Source organism: Varanus komodoensis, unplaced genomic scaffold, assembly GCF_004798865.1.
Source record: "Varanus komodoensis strain SLA01 unplaced genomic scaffold, ASM479886v1 scaffold4, whole genome shotgun sequence".
Classification (NCBI taxonomy): Eukaryota; Metazoa; Chordata; class Lepidosauria; order Squamata; family Varanidae; genus Varanus; species Varanus komodoensis.
Window position 1 is genome coordinate 15,622,423 of NW_025335941.1, and position 13,890 is coordinate 15,636,312.

The 13,890-nt window shown below is 41.2% G+C and overlaps 1 protein-coding gene across 1 annotated transcript in view; it reads right to left on the minus strand.

The window, feature by feature from the left end:
* Nucleotides 1–247: 247 nt before the first annotated feature.
* The window catches only part of HUNK (hormonally up-regulated Neu-associated kinase), a 61,148-nt gene continuing 47,505 nt past the window's right edge, over nucleotides 248–13,890 (minus strand). The window contains exons 7-10 of the mRNA XM_044442448.1: nucleotides 12,178–12,346; nucleotides 9,593–9,673; nucleotides 2,678–2,843; nucleotides 248–915 (exon numbers count right to left, since the gene is read on the minus strand). Coding sequence (XP_044298383.1) covers nucleotides 248–915; nucleotides 2,678–2,843; nucleotides 9,593–9,673; nucleotides 12,178–12,346 — 1,084 coding nt within the window. The remainder of the gene's footprint in view (nucleotides 916–2,677; nucleotides 2,844–9,592; nucleotides 9,674–12,177; nucleotides 12,347–13,890) is intronic.

Genomic DNA, 13,890 nt, shown 5'->3' on the forward strand with positions numbered 1-13,890 from the left:
ACAAAAAGTACCTACTTAGAAGATTAAGTAGGTCTTTAAAACCAAGTAAGTCTTTATAATGCTTGATGTGGTCCCCTTTTGTCAATTGCACTAGCCAATGCCACTAAAACATGTGACTGTGTGATTTTCATATTAGAAGTGGTAACAAACTATACAAAGAAAGCATTACATCTGCAAGTCTTCACTATTTTTGTGAAAAGTCCCAGAAACCAGCACTGTACAAATTCAGAATCTGAGCACGACCTCCTCAGCACTGGCCCTTTATAGGGTCCATTATATTGAAGGAAATTTGTGTTGGGCTCATTTGTTGCAACTGAGGCATTCTGGCTTCCAGAGACTTCTCTGTGGGTGAGCCGACTGACTGGTTCCTCTTCCGCATCATCTGTCCAATGCCCATCATGGGGAATCGGCCTCTGCTCTTCACACAGTTGGGGCTCCCCAGAGGATTGGAGGTGTTACTCAGCTGGGTAGGAGACACGGCCTCCTCTCTAAAAGAGCTGCTTTTTTCATCATATGTGAAGGACAGCTGCGTGGGGTGGACTGGACTTTTGGTAGGGCTGGGAGAAGTCCCTCCAGGCTGGAACAGTGGAGACAGTGTCCTTTCACTGGAGCTTCTCCGACCAAAGTTTACTGGTGAGCTTAGCATTCGATACTGATGGCTGGGAGAAACTTGGTCTATTTGGTCCTCTCTGTCACCAGTTTCAAAAGAGTGTACAATGTTCAGAATTAAAGGCGAATCCAAGTTTTGGCTACCAGGGCTTGAGGGTTCTTGTTGAGGAGAATCTTGCCGTTTCATGAGCCTTGGGGTTCTTGGAATAGGCTGCTGGATTTCAAGGTACTCCAAAGAATAGGAAGTGACACAACCTGTCTTGGATGTTGGTGATTTATGGAAAGGGCTCAAACCACTAGGAGAATCTGCAAAACAATACAAAACAAGTCAGAAAGAAGAAAAGGCTTTGTGGGATCTTTTGTATTTGGTTTTTTAATGGCATGCAAATTTGCCTAAGGATGGAGGAAAAGCACTATGCAAGGTGTTCTGGCTCCAGAATATCAAAATCCTAGATGTGAGCCTATTCCCAGAATAATGCAGTGATGAGAAATTTATTTTGAAATGTGCCATTGCCTATCTGCTTCTTCTTTATAGGCTGTTACTCTGTTTCCTTTTCTTCTGTTTTGTACTGGCACACTTGATCTTCTTCATGCCCTAACTGAATTTTGGCATATTCATTATTACCACTACACTTATGTTTTAAATTCAGACTGTTTGCTCTTCCCCTTGCTCATTTAATTTCCTTTACTCTTGCTTTTGTTTTGATGCTTTACACTCATTTGAGTTTTCTTCCTTCTTATGTCTTTCTATGCAGTTTCTCTCCAAAACACCTATACAGGTACACCCATCCTAAACAGCAGGATTTTCCTTGCTTGAATTTGTGGCTTTCCTTGATTCCACTAACAGAAATTCCTACTGCTGTTCCAAGACAAAAGGAATCTATCAGCATGCCATTCCTGGGCTAATCAAACCACAGTCCAGGAGAAAAGCAGATATAATTGAACACTACCAAGTCTGAATAGAGGAAGGAAAGCTCTGAAAAGCCAGGGTAATTTGATCATACTGAAAGTCAGGAAACAGAGGCAGTTCAGAACATGCAATTATCTAAAATGTAATTTGTGTTTCTGGGATGTATCCAGATATTCAGTACTGGTCACAAATAATCCAGTGCTAAAAATGAATTTATCACAGCATAAAAACCAGGCGGAAAGGAGCAGAGAAATCTGACTCCTTGATGAAGTATGTGCACACGTGTGTGCATTTGTGATATACCTACTCACACGCATGCTTTCTGGCCATATAATTTACAGTTTTACATCAATTTGTAAATATTTTATATAGAAATATTTTATCTTATACAATGGCCCTAAGCATTGCCAAATACTTTTCAGCATCAAATGGCTGAAAAGGATTAGGAGTGAGAGGAAATGACTAAGGATGGAAGAAATCCGTATCATTGTTCTGGGGGGTATCTACACTGATAGCAATTTTAGATCAGTTTAAGTGTTATGGCTTCTCCAAAGAATCCCAGGAAATATGGTTCGAGGGAGGTGCTGAAAAAATTATCAGCACTCTCATCAAACTACAGTTCCCGGGATTTTGGGGGGTGGAGGTGGAAGCCAGAGCAGAAAGTACGAACGTGCTCTAGCTCTATTTACCAAATTAAGTTTCCTCAGGAAAAGTGTATGACTACAGACTTACCATGGCTTGAACATGCCACAGTATTGTTTAAGCTGCAGTGCATACCAGATACTATTTATCTAACTAATGACCTGGATGCAACTTCTTCTGCCATCCAAACTCAGGAGAGGGAAAAAACCCTCCTATAACCCATGGTCTGTTGGTGGGTTATCTGAAGGATGTTTCCACTTCACAAAGCCATGCTGCCTTAGTCTGGAAGGCACAACAAGTCCCTCAGAGTGCCTAACTGAGCAAATGGAGCCTGGCATCTGCCAGCAAATGTCACAGCTTGTTTAAGCCATGATGATTGGGCCGGCCTGCCCAGTGCCTGTTAAGCAGGTTTCATACTGCTCTGCTCTGCATCCTTATCCATGAATAATTCCCACTGAGTAAACGTGTCTAGTTTTCCTAAAGGAAGCAAAGACCCTATCAATAGCCACCCTGTACCTTTCTCTGGTGCACCACCTTGGCTTGGCTTGTGATCATTCAGCAGAGCTTTCTGTGTCATAAGGCAAGAGGAAGGTTCTTTGTAGGAAGGAGAATTTGCCTCGGATTTCTTCAGAAGTGGGTGAAGAGGTTCTTCTGTTGTTTCTTGTTCCTTGGCCTTTTTGTCCTTCAAATATTAACAAACAAAAGATTGGTTTGTTAGAAACTATTTCAGGGAACTTTAAAAAATAGCAGAAGTACATATACTCATTTTGGGCAACCTTCAAAATTTGAAGAGGGGCAAATAAGCTAGTGGAAAGAAGTCCACTGTGCATGCTATATATGACTTGAGCGATGCCTTAGAGAGTATTTCAGAGACTTGTCTACTTTGAAATGCTCGTCGAACTACATCAGCAGCACTCTCAGGAGTTAGAATCAGGTCGTCACCAATTCTATAAAGAAGGGTCAACCTGAACTTGAGCGAAAACCTGAATGGTCTTTGATTTTTTGCCTGAACTGGAACAGAACTTGAACCATTATTTGCCCCATCTCAGAAGTGGAACAGAACTTTTCTTTTAAGGGTAACTCATTCAGAACAAGGATTCAACTGCAGAGTAAACTCATTTTATGGTATACTCATTGGTCCCACCAGATCTAGAATGAATACATAAAAGCCCCTTTCAGGTGTTCTACTTACCGTATTGAACAAATGCATGGAGAGTGTAGCACTGTAGTCCCCTTCTACGCTACCATCAAATCTGTTGCTTGGTATGTGTGGAATGTGATTGTCTGAACTTGAGAGCCTTCTGTATTTCTGGAGGGTCTCCACACAATGAAGAATCAGCATTCTTAACCATGCAGAGAACCACTGTGAATTCAAATGGCTCTCCTGTTCAGACAGTGGCCTTCCATACCTACAGGGGGACTGGAGTGCTCATGCATACAACATAGTAAATAGAATGCCTGAAGAGGTCTGCTACAAAACCAATCTCTGGGAGGACTTTTATATTCTACATTTGTACAGGCATCTGTACTTCAACTTATGCAAGTGCTGCATACAGCTCAAGTTGGAATGGAGCCTTGCTTCCCCTTCGTGGTGGGGTTTGGTTCACAAAGAAGTTATCCATGGTGATCCATCCATTTAAGGTTGAAAAGCATTTGTTTCCTGAGTGTTATAGTAAATGGACTGAAAAATACTTAACTAGCTAATTGCAGTGACAATCGCTAAGTCCCTTCCTGCCTTGTTAAAACTGATTTTGTTGCTTCTTCACCTATTACACAGTTCTGATATTACAGTTAAAAATTTAATTGTACAAATGAAATATATGTTTCTTAAACATTTTGGATTTATTTCTTGTTCCATGCATGTTTAATAGTGCTGAACAGCAACAATTTTAGTCTTATTAGCTTGTGGTATCCAATTGTGCAAATGATCATTATAAATAATGTGCCTTAAATTTCCTTATGTGAACCAGAACTGAACTGGTTGGTTATGTGTATCACAGGAGTTACTTAACTGGAACACCTTGAATTGCAGCTGAACCTGAACTGTTCAAATGTGTAATGCTCTGACTACTATAAACTGAGGACAGAGACTGGAAGCGTACCAAAGGTAGCCAAGAAGGCAAACCTTTTTCATAACTTCTCCCAGGCTATTTTTCTCTTTGAATGGAAATAACTGTCTCTGGGGAGTGGTTTTAGGATGAAAAGTGCAGGTGAATCGATTAACGCTTCATTTCAGCCCACCCACTCCATGTTGTCAAAAGCATTTTTGAGGTCCAATTATATCATGCCTACCACATGCACTGGTTGGTTCTGATATTAGCACATCTAATGGTGTATTTGTATTGTGTAAAAGTGAAGACATGAATGGTGTGGAGAGAGCAGACAAAAAGGGGACATTTTCTTCCTCCTTGAAAAATGCTAGAATCTGGGTTATCCTAAGCAAATGAGAGATGTAGAAAGATAAAAGAAAATGCTTTGTCACACAGCTCAAGAGCTATGGAATTCACTTTCAACTTCTTCTTCCTTCTCTTTTCTCCTCCTATATTATTTATTTACTTATTTTATACTGATAATTTTAATTTTATATTATGTTTGTAACTCAGTGTATTTTTGTATTTAATGGTAATTTATTATGTTCTATTGTATTTCAATGTATTTTATTGTGTTGTAAGCCGCCCCGAGGCTTCGGCAAGGGGCGGCATAGAAATGTTATAATAATAATAATAATAATAATAATAATAATAATAATAATAATAATATAGCATTGCCTACCAATTTAAAAAGGGATTGGATGAATGTATGGAGGATAAAGCTATCAATGGCTGCTAGTCCCATAAGCTGTCTCTAGTATATGAGGGAGTATGTGTCTCCTTGTCAATTGTAGAGGAACCCAACTGGGAAGCTGCTGTTGCAGTCATGCACTACTTGTGGGCTTCCCATGGGGTAGCTGGTTGACCACTGTGTAGACTGGATCTTAGGCAAGATAGACCATTGGTCTGAATTGGCATGGTTCTTCTTATATTCTTGAAGGAGCTTCTTATGATGTATTTTGTCATGAAGTACATACCCAAGTAAAACTTCTGTACCTATTTGCATATGTGGAGAGCCAGTGTGGTGTAGTGGTTAAGAGCATGGGACTGAGACTCAGAGGATCTGGGTTCTAGTCCCCGCTCAGCCATGGAGCCAACTGGGTGACTTTGGGCCAGTCACAGACTCTCAGCCCAACCTACCTCACAGGGTTGTTGTTGTGAGGATTGGATGGAGGAGGAGATGTAAGCTGCCTTGAGCCCTTTGTAGGAAAAAGGCAGGATATAAATCAATCAATTAATAAATAAATAAATAAATATGTAAAAGATAGTGTAAAATCTTTTGTATTCAGATCTCATTGTGGATGTTTTAAAAGGTATCTCTCATTTTGCAAATTCCAGATTGTTTGGAATAGATATAACTAACCAACTCATATATGACCAATGTATAAGTTAATATATGATCGGCTGCTTCACAGAATGGGCAAATTATTTTACATCAATATGTGCAGTGTAGCCACCTTTCCCAGTACCAATGCAACTTGGATGCTCATTGCTATACCTCATCAGAGATTAGAGCAACCTTCCCCAATTTGGTACCCCAAAGTCAGCAAGCCCAATGGTCAGGAACTGTGGTTCAGAACATCTGGTGGGCACTGGCTTGAGGAAATGTAGACTAGACTAGGGTAACATGTGGTCCATAGACTGCATGCAACCTGCCAGCCATTTTTGTGGTTCCTGTTGGCTATCTGCCAATGCTGAGTTAACTACAATAGCTAAAAAGGCAGCATTTTTGTTTGAAAAAGCAGTGGATGGGAGGAGAATTGTATTCTGAAAACTGAATTTGACATTAGCAAAAGGCAGGAGTACAATGAGAGCACCTGAACCTCAGCTGTAGACCAACCTCCATGCCAGACTAGATGCAACAAAAGCAGTAAGTATGGTTTTGGAAACCTGCATCATGAACCGTCTTTTATGTAATAGTTTCACTGAGCACTGTGTTTTACATCTTTTAATTTATTCATCTTTGGGTACTGATCTCTGTCATAACTATTACATAGATGGAGAGCAGACAGTGGCCCAAAGCCATCTAGAGGTCTGTTAGGGTAACCTACTGGGACTGAACTTCCCTTTTGCATTTTTTCAGTGTGTTAAAATATGCTGATTTTTTTTCCAGCAAGGTGCTACAGAACCCTAGATGTCTGCCCAAGTCTCCATGGTAACACACAGATGCACTTCCATATATCTCTTTTGTTCAGAATGGCTCTTTGCAAACGGATGTCTGCAGCTGCAAGCTAGACTGAAAGGGATGTTTTGTCTGCAGTGGCTGAGGAATGTTGAGATGTGTGCCTTTTTCACATTTCTATATCAAATGGGAAATTGTATGGGCCTTTAAAGCATGCTACCAGAGCTCATTAGTGTGCATTGATGATCAAGTTTGATACTAAGGTAGAACTTGACAGAACAGGAACACGTTTTTTCAGGCAGGATGACTCAATCGTTATATAAGCAAAATATTCTTAAAGTGTTACTCTTTCAATTAATGAAGATCCTTGTTCTGATATGTCCATCTGGGCTGTGGTAGTTTTTTTTCCTTTGGCAACAACAAATACACGTGAACACAGTAATGGGTTCACATGACATTCAGAAAAACTACCATGTTTCTGCAGGTATCTTATTTTTCATGAATAAATCCTTCTGAGAATCTATGACTTGTTTAAGGATTTTTCTTACCCATTGTGGCGTATTATGTTGCCCGAGCTGGGCAATTTTATCATAGATTGTTGGGAATGTGGGCTATGAATTCAATAGTTTCAGTATGCATTATATCAAGAAGTACTTCCTTTTATCTGTCCTAAATATCCCATGTCCTAATCATGGGATAACCCTGGGTTCTAGTATTATACAAGAGGGAGAAACATGTTTCCTTATCCACTTTCTCCTCACCATGCATAATTTGGATCGCAATTGACAATAGCAACAAACCTCCCTTTAGCTCATGTTTGCACAAATTTGCCCATGACTGTTCTTTTACTCATGCTGAAGCAGCAGTTTGGAAGGACTGTCAATCATTCCTCAGATCCCCCCCCTTTTTTTTGGAGGGGGGCATGCTCAGAACTGGAGTAACAGGTTTTTTTAATTATTATTGGCCTTTTGCTGGTATGCAATCACACACTTAAAGCTATTTGGTATGTGTAATCTTGTCTGGTCAGTTTCCTTGTCAGTTTCAGCTGTCAATGCAAAAAGAAGAGACTGATATGTACACAGTTGCCAGGGCCCAAACTCCTAGCTGTCAGTTGAAAACGGCAACAGATGTTGCACCAGAAGGGAGTCGGGGCAAATCTCTTCCTTAGCAATCCAATCTTCTTACTTTTTAGCAGCACTTCCCTTACTCTCCAGCTACCCCAGAAAGGGCAAATATTAACTCCCTCCCCACTTTACAGAGTATTTAGTGCTGGAGTTGCTACAGTTCCCCAGTTTTCTCACAGTTTTTTTTTCTTTTTTTTTTGAACCACAGGAATACATGAAAATTTAATGGATGGGGGCAGTAAGAGGTGGAACATTTTGCACCTTTGTTTTAAAGGCACAATTTTCAGGGGCTGAAACAAAAGCCCCAGTTGCACTTTTAAGGCTCAAAACAAAACAAAACAAAACCCTAACCCCATATGGTGAAAAATAAGAGGTAATGATCAGAGCAGGAAGAGGAAGACATTATGGGTCCTGCCAGAAAGGACACAAAGTCCTGCCTTTAAGGACAAAGAAGGATGAATATGATTGATTTTCTAGGTTGCTGCCTGAGGGACAATGATGACCTTGCCTGGTTTCTGAATAACATGGAGTCTTGGGTTCATTTCTAAAGCAGTCGGGTTCATTTCTATAGTTTAGATGGTGCTGGGAGCCATAAAGTGACTTGGGCGGAGCTACAACCTTGGAATCGGAAAATCCCCACTCAGATTCACCTGCCCTCACAGAAAGCTCTGCAATGGCTCCTCTCCTGAGGTCTTAGCTCTGGCCTCGGGAACACGATGGCGAAGGATGAAGTAGGCACCTCAATGGGTTGGATAGTGGGCTGCGGAGAGGCCATGGGCACACTGAATCCACAGGTCTCCAGGCCTCAGTTCCTGCCTCTTGGAAGGTAAGTGAGCTACATGGGCTCAGATGTCCTTTTACAGCAATAATCACCAATCGAAGACAGAAATGCTAGAGAAGTTTCTGCCATCCTCACTGCTCTGTCAGCAACTGCCTATCAGGGCACAGAATGCACAGAAAGCTGTGAGATGGGAGCCCTTCGTTTAATTGACATCAGTCTCATAAGATGTGTAATTCCCTCTCCTCTGACATCTGGATGGTCCTTAAGGTATTTTATGCTATGAAACAGTGACAGGGGATTTCTTACATCAGTATGAAATAATGACTGAAAATTGGATTAATAAATTAATTATATTGACTCCATCTAATTATTTTAATCCAAAAACAACCTGCTGCCTGGTTTAAAATATCTTCTCCAAAGAATATTTGCCTGACCACTTCTGAGTACATGCACTGCTTATTAGCTTTGCATCCATGTGCAGTTGCCTCATGGAATTAGCACCGTGCTGTAGACCCAAGTTGGAGCCACACCTGACAATCTGCACCAAACAGCCGAATTATGGCACATGTAATAAAGATGCCTTGATTTTTCCCCCCCAATTCTTGACTTCATCGTTTCAGCTCCTTTGATGTGCAATTCCTGCTCTTCTGACATTTGGATGGCCCCACCATTTCCTGAATTTGAAAAATGCCTATTTTCCCCTCAGGCCTGTCCCTTAGACTATCTCTTAGGTAAATCCTCTAATCCAGGGGTGGGAAATGTGTGCTCCTCCAGATGTTGCTGAATGCCTGTCAGGATAACCAAGATCTTTTAGCTGTATCTTCTAACTCTGTGACCTTAATATCTATAACTTGGAATGCATGTGTTCCATCAGTACAGAATCAGATGGCAAATGCTGAACAGAAAGAAACACCACCAAAAGGTGCTCATTACCAATAACTGATGCTGCTGTCATTTTTAAGGCAAAAATATCAATAGCATTCCTCTTTTATTTGTTCTGACTTTGAAAATAAGACAATCAATATCGGTGCACACATTTTACGGATATTATTCCTTCCTTTCACTGATCTGTTCAACATTTGTTAAACAGGAAAGGGTTTTTTCCACCTAAAGATGATCAGCCATGTAGCCTTGACATGCTTTTGCAGTGAGTCATTTTATACGTTTCTTTTACATATCCTTACTTCACAAGTCCCCTGGGCATTGATTTATTTTTGCAGTGTTTGTAGACTCAAAACCATGTCAGTTGTAATAATAGTCAATACAAATGCCCAAATCCTGCTTGATCCCAAAGAAATGTAACTGGAGATTTACCTCGTAGGAATCCTTGTTAGATTTGTATTTTTCTATCCGACCTGATTGGTTCATGTACATGTTATCAGGAACATCAGTCTTCTAGAAAGGTTAAAAAAATCAATGTGAAATATATGTAGAAAAAAATAGAACACAAAACTAGCTAAAATGGGTACTGAAATAATAAATTTCACTGCTTCCATTCTATATATAACTTGCCAGCTTAGTCTTAATACATCTTTAAAAATATTTTACTTCAGAGGCTATTGTAAATAAATATATAACTACATTGTATATTAAAATACAACCCTACACACATCATGCTACTAGATATGTCATATTTGTTATTCATTAAGGGAACTTATTTCGGATAAAATGCAACAGGGAACATAGTGCATTATAAACTGGCACTTGCTGAGACACATTCATCATCAAAAAATATAATATGGTTGCTCCTATAGCTTTGCTCATATACAAGTGTATGCTGATTGAATTGACTAATCAATCATAATGCATATGATTAATTTACCAAAGTGTTTTCATAGGACAATAGCCCTAAATGACAAATATCATTCCTTCTAACAGTTAGCTTAGCTGGTGAATGTCAATTGAAACAGGGCAAAGAGGGAGGTATCTATATGCCTGGGGAACTTGAGGCATGCAGAAGGATGAAAATTCTTTTTAAAAACTACAGCCTATCGAGACAAAAATCAAATAAGCAAAAACCCAGTGAGGATCGAGCACAGTTGATAGCCAGGGGATGCTGAGGGCCAATTGGAAACAAACAAACAAACAAACAAACAAACAGAGAAATGGAGATAGAGATGCAATATCTTGCTTCAGCCCATTACAGGTTCTGGCATCCTCGAGGAGGACATGGCTGCACCCTGCACAGGAGCATGTCAATTTGGAACAGTAACACAGTGCCACTTGTAACAACCTACTTTTGTAACGCAGCCACTATACAAGGAAGATGCCTAGCATTGCATGTGCATTGTCAGAACTACAGTGTCAACACAGATAATTTCCTCTCTCTCCCATCATGGAAATTCAGTAAAGATATCTGCTTCATTCTATACACCCACATTCGGCATGGAAAGGAACATATAGAATGAATCAGACATCTGTACTAAAGGAAAAAGAGTAATAAAAGTTTTATTGCATGAGGTCACAGGCAAGAACTGTTTTGTTTGCTTGGTTTATCCTGTGGCTAAAAGGTCCATTCCAGGTCAAGAAATGCTATCTGGATTTCAGTCTCCAAGGCTGCTTTTAAAATAACAAACACTCTGTGTTGGGTTGCTTTGACCTGTTCCCAATTCACAGATAATCTCATTTTACTGCCTGTTCTTTTACAACAGCAATATGCAGTTATTCAAGGATAATTTTAGGATATAATTAAATCCCTTGATATCGCAGGCTTTGTTTTAGAATTATGATGTTTATCATCCTATTGGGAATAATATACATCAAACTCAGTGGAACCTAATTTCAAATAAACCTGCTCATGATCAAGCTGAAAAGCACTTTTAAACAAAAGTTGATGCCGTCCTATCTTCAATTCAGAAACATAGGGATTCTTGCACACAAAAAAAATTGTCTCCAGTTTCTGGCTTCTGTTAAATTTATCACTAAGGGTGGTTTCCTATGGCTTCCCAACACTGTTTGGGAAGCCCATAGGAATTTTTTGGAGAGCCGCTTCTGATCCTAGGATACTAGGATCAGAGGTCCTGTGATTGGAGGTGGAACTCCTACGGCCAAGCCCCTGCCTCACCCCCCTCCACAGCAGGTACCTCTCTGAGGATGGAATTGGGCCTCAGACAAAAGGAGAATGCTGAGGGGTGAGGAGGCTGGGCTATTGCCTCATGCTTGTCTAATTCCTAGACAAAGATGCAGTGGCAGTGGGGATCGCCTTCATGCCTCACTCCATGCAGCAGACAAATGCAAACCTCCGAGTTCAGGGGTTTCTGTGCACCTGCCCTGAAACACGCTGTACTACACCCAACATCATTTCAGAAGTTTTTCCCAAATGGAAACATAAGCACTTTCTTTCCCCCACAATTTTAATAAGTCATTAATTGGATAATCATGTTGCTCTATCAGAGGTTTGGTCTGATGTTATTGACTCCCTTTCAAATATAGCATCAACATAGCTATATTTCAGTTAAATTCTATACATTTTCCGCAGTTCCCCAGACTGCAGCTTGCTAACACTATTCTACAGAACTCAAGACACACTTCCATCTTGGATTCTATTTCTTGGTCATTCTAGAACACCATGGAATGCTGGGGGAGTTGATCAGAAAACTGTGAAAATGGTTTTTGTAGGGAGCAATTTCTCAAGCTCGATTTACAACAAGTTTTAAGAGTGCTTCCACACTGAAGTAAAAGAGTAAGTGCAAGGTTCTAGGGTTGTTCCGCTCACCTTGGATGCCCCCTCCCAAGATTGTTTCTATTCTGTAGAACTTGGCTTCCCCAGGCATCCTTGTCTTTCACTGTAGCACTCTTCCAGCTACCCAGTCATACTAACACAGTACCTGAGCTCAGTATCCTAGAGTTTTTGTTCTATCTTTTACTTGACTTGGACCCCAATCCAAAGGCAAACTTACTCTTTGGCTTGACACGTAGCACTCCAGTTTCTTATTAAGCAGGACGTAGATGGCTAGTGTGTGGCAAGCCCTATTCGAGAGGACAGTATTGATCACGTCACTGTTCTTATAGCCAAGCTTTTCAGTCATATAGAGAAGCACGCTTTGGCTGAGGTCTTCTAGGTGAATTCTGCAAATCAAGGAACAGGAAGAGATTATTTTTGCCATTTGCCCAGGAAAACATCACCAGCCATTTCACTTGAAAAAGGGGGCAACAGTGTGTCCTTTAAATGTTAAAGGCTACCTATGACCACACTGATGACCTTCTGAAGGCTGCATTATCTTCAGAAGAGAAAGCCAAGTTGTTTATAAACAGAATATTTTTGCTACTTTTAAATTGTGCGTGCACTTTGTCAAAATAATGTGAACAAGCGGCACCACAGAGACAGAAAGACAAGGAACGTTCTCTGTTTGGTGCAGTGAGCACTAATCAACTCCCTGTGGTTGCTCTACTTTACATGACCTAACACCTGCACGAGGGTGGAAAAGCAAGGAAGGATGCTGCCCTCCTGCATGGCTTCCCTCTACACATGCATTCCAGCTGATGCATGGACAGTGGGAAGCAGGATCAGGGGGCCATAAGGTTCAGGCTCCACCTCACACAATGGCCTGCATAAGGGGAGAGTATGACCACACAGGGCGGGACTCTTTGCCGCAGGTGTTGTCGCTCCCTGCCATGCACCTCAGGCATGGCCCTCTGCCTCCCTTTCACTCACTCAGGGCACAGTACCCTCACGGCTCGGAATCTCCACACTTGGAGGCTTGTGCGATTCTGAATCCTTCCAGGCTGACGCTGGCAGAGTGGGAGTAGCACTGGGGACCATCTTTTGCTGGATGTGCCATCTTCCTTACTTTTGCTGGACATGCGTTTCAGGGGCTGGGAATGGCTCAGGATAAATTATATCGTGAAGTCCTCCTTCCAAGGTCAAAATACTGCCTATATCTCAAAAGTGATCTTCTACATCATCAGCTGTAAAGTGGTTGGGGGTGGAAGAAGCAGAAGGCGGAAACAATCAACCTGTGGTGGAGGAGGAGCCCAAGAGGTGAAGAGCAATAGGGTGGGCCAGCTGCAGTGATATCCTGCACAGCTGCTGGAGGTGGAGCAGAAATCGAATGTGCCGGTGAGGGAAGGAGCCAAGCATGCAAGGAACAAAGGCAAAGTGACTCCTGCCTGAAGAAACTGAAGATCACTGGCTTTAGCTGATTTATGCTCTGCTTCTGTAAACCTTGGCTACTCTTTTCCCGCAAAATGTTGATGGACATTGTAACTTTTCCAATGCAAAAGCTTGCACAACACAACAACCCATCCCATAACCAAGCTATGCAGGGCATCAGACTTATCATGGGTTGCTCTCCTCCACTTTCCCTTTGGTCCTCCAGCCAGTATTTCAGTGTCTTTCAAGGCACAACCCATCATGTCTCCCCTTTCCCTACTCTGATTGCAGTCACTTTTGCTCCACTCCTATTCCAAATGCCACCCCTTTTGGTTTTCTGCCTTTTTCTCCCTGGATAATCCAGAAAGTGTAATTGGGATTGCAGTTTTTTGAGGGCCCAATTTATCCACAAATATTTTTGTATTTTTTTAATGTCCATCTTTCAGTGCTGTGCAAATGAGCTCCTTCTCCTTTCTGATATATGCAGTCTTGTCTGGTTTATTGTGCTGTCAGATATAGC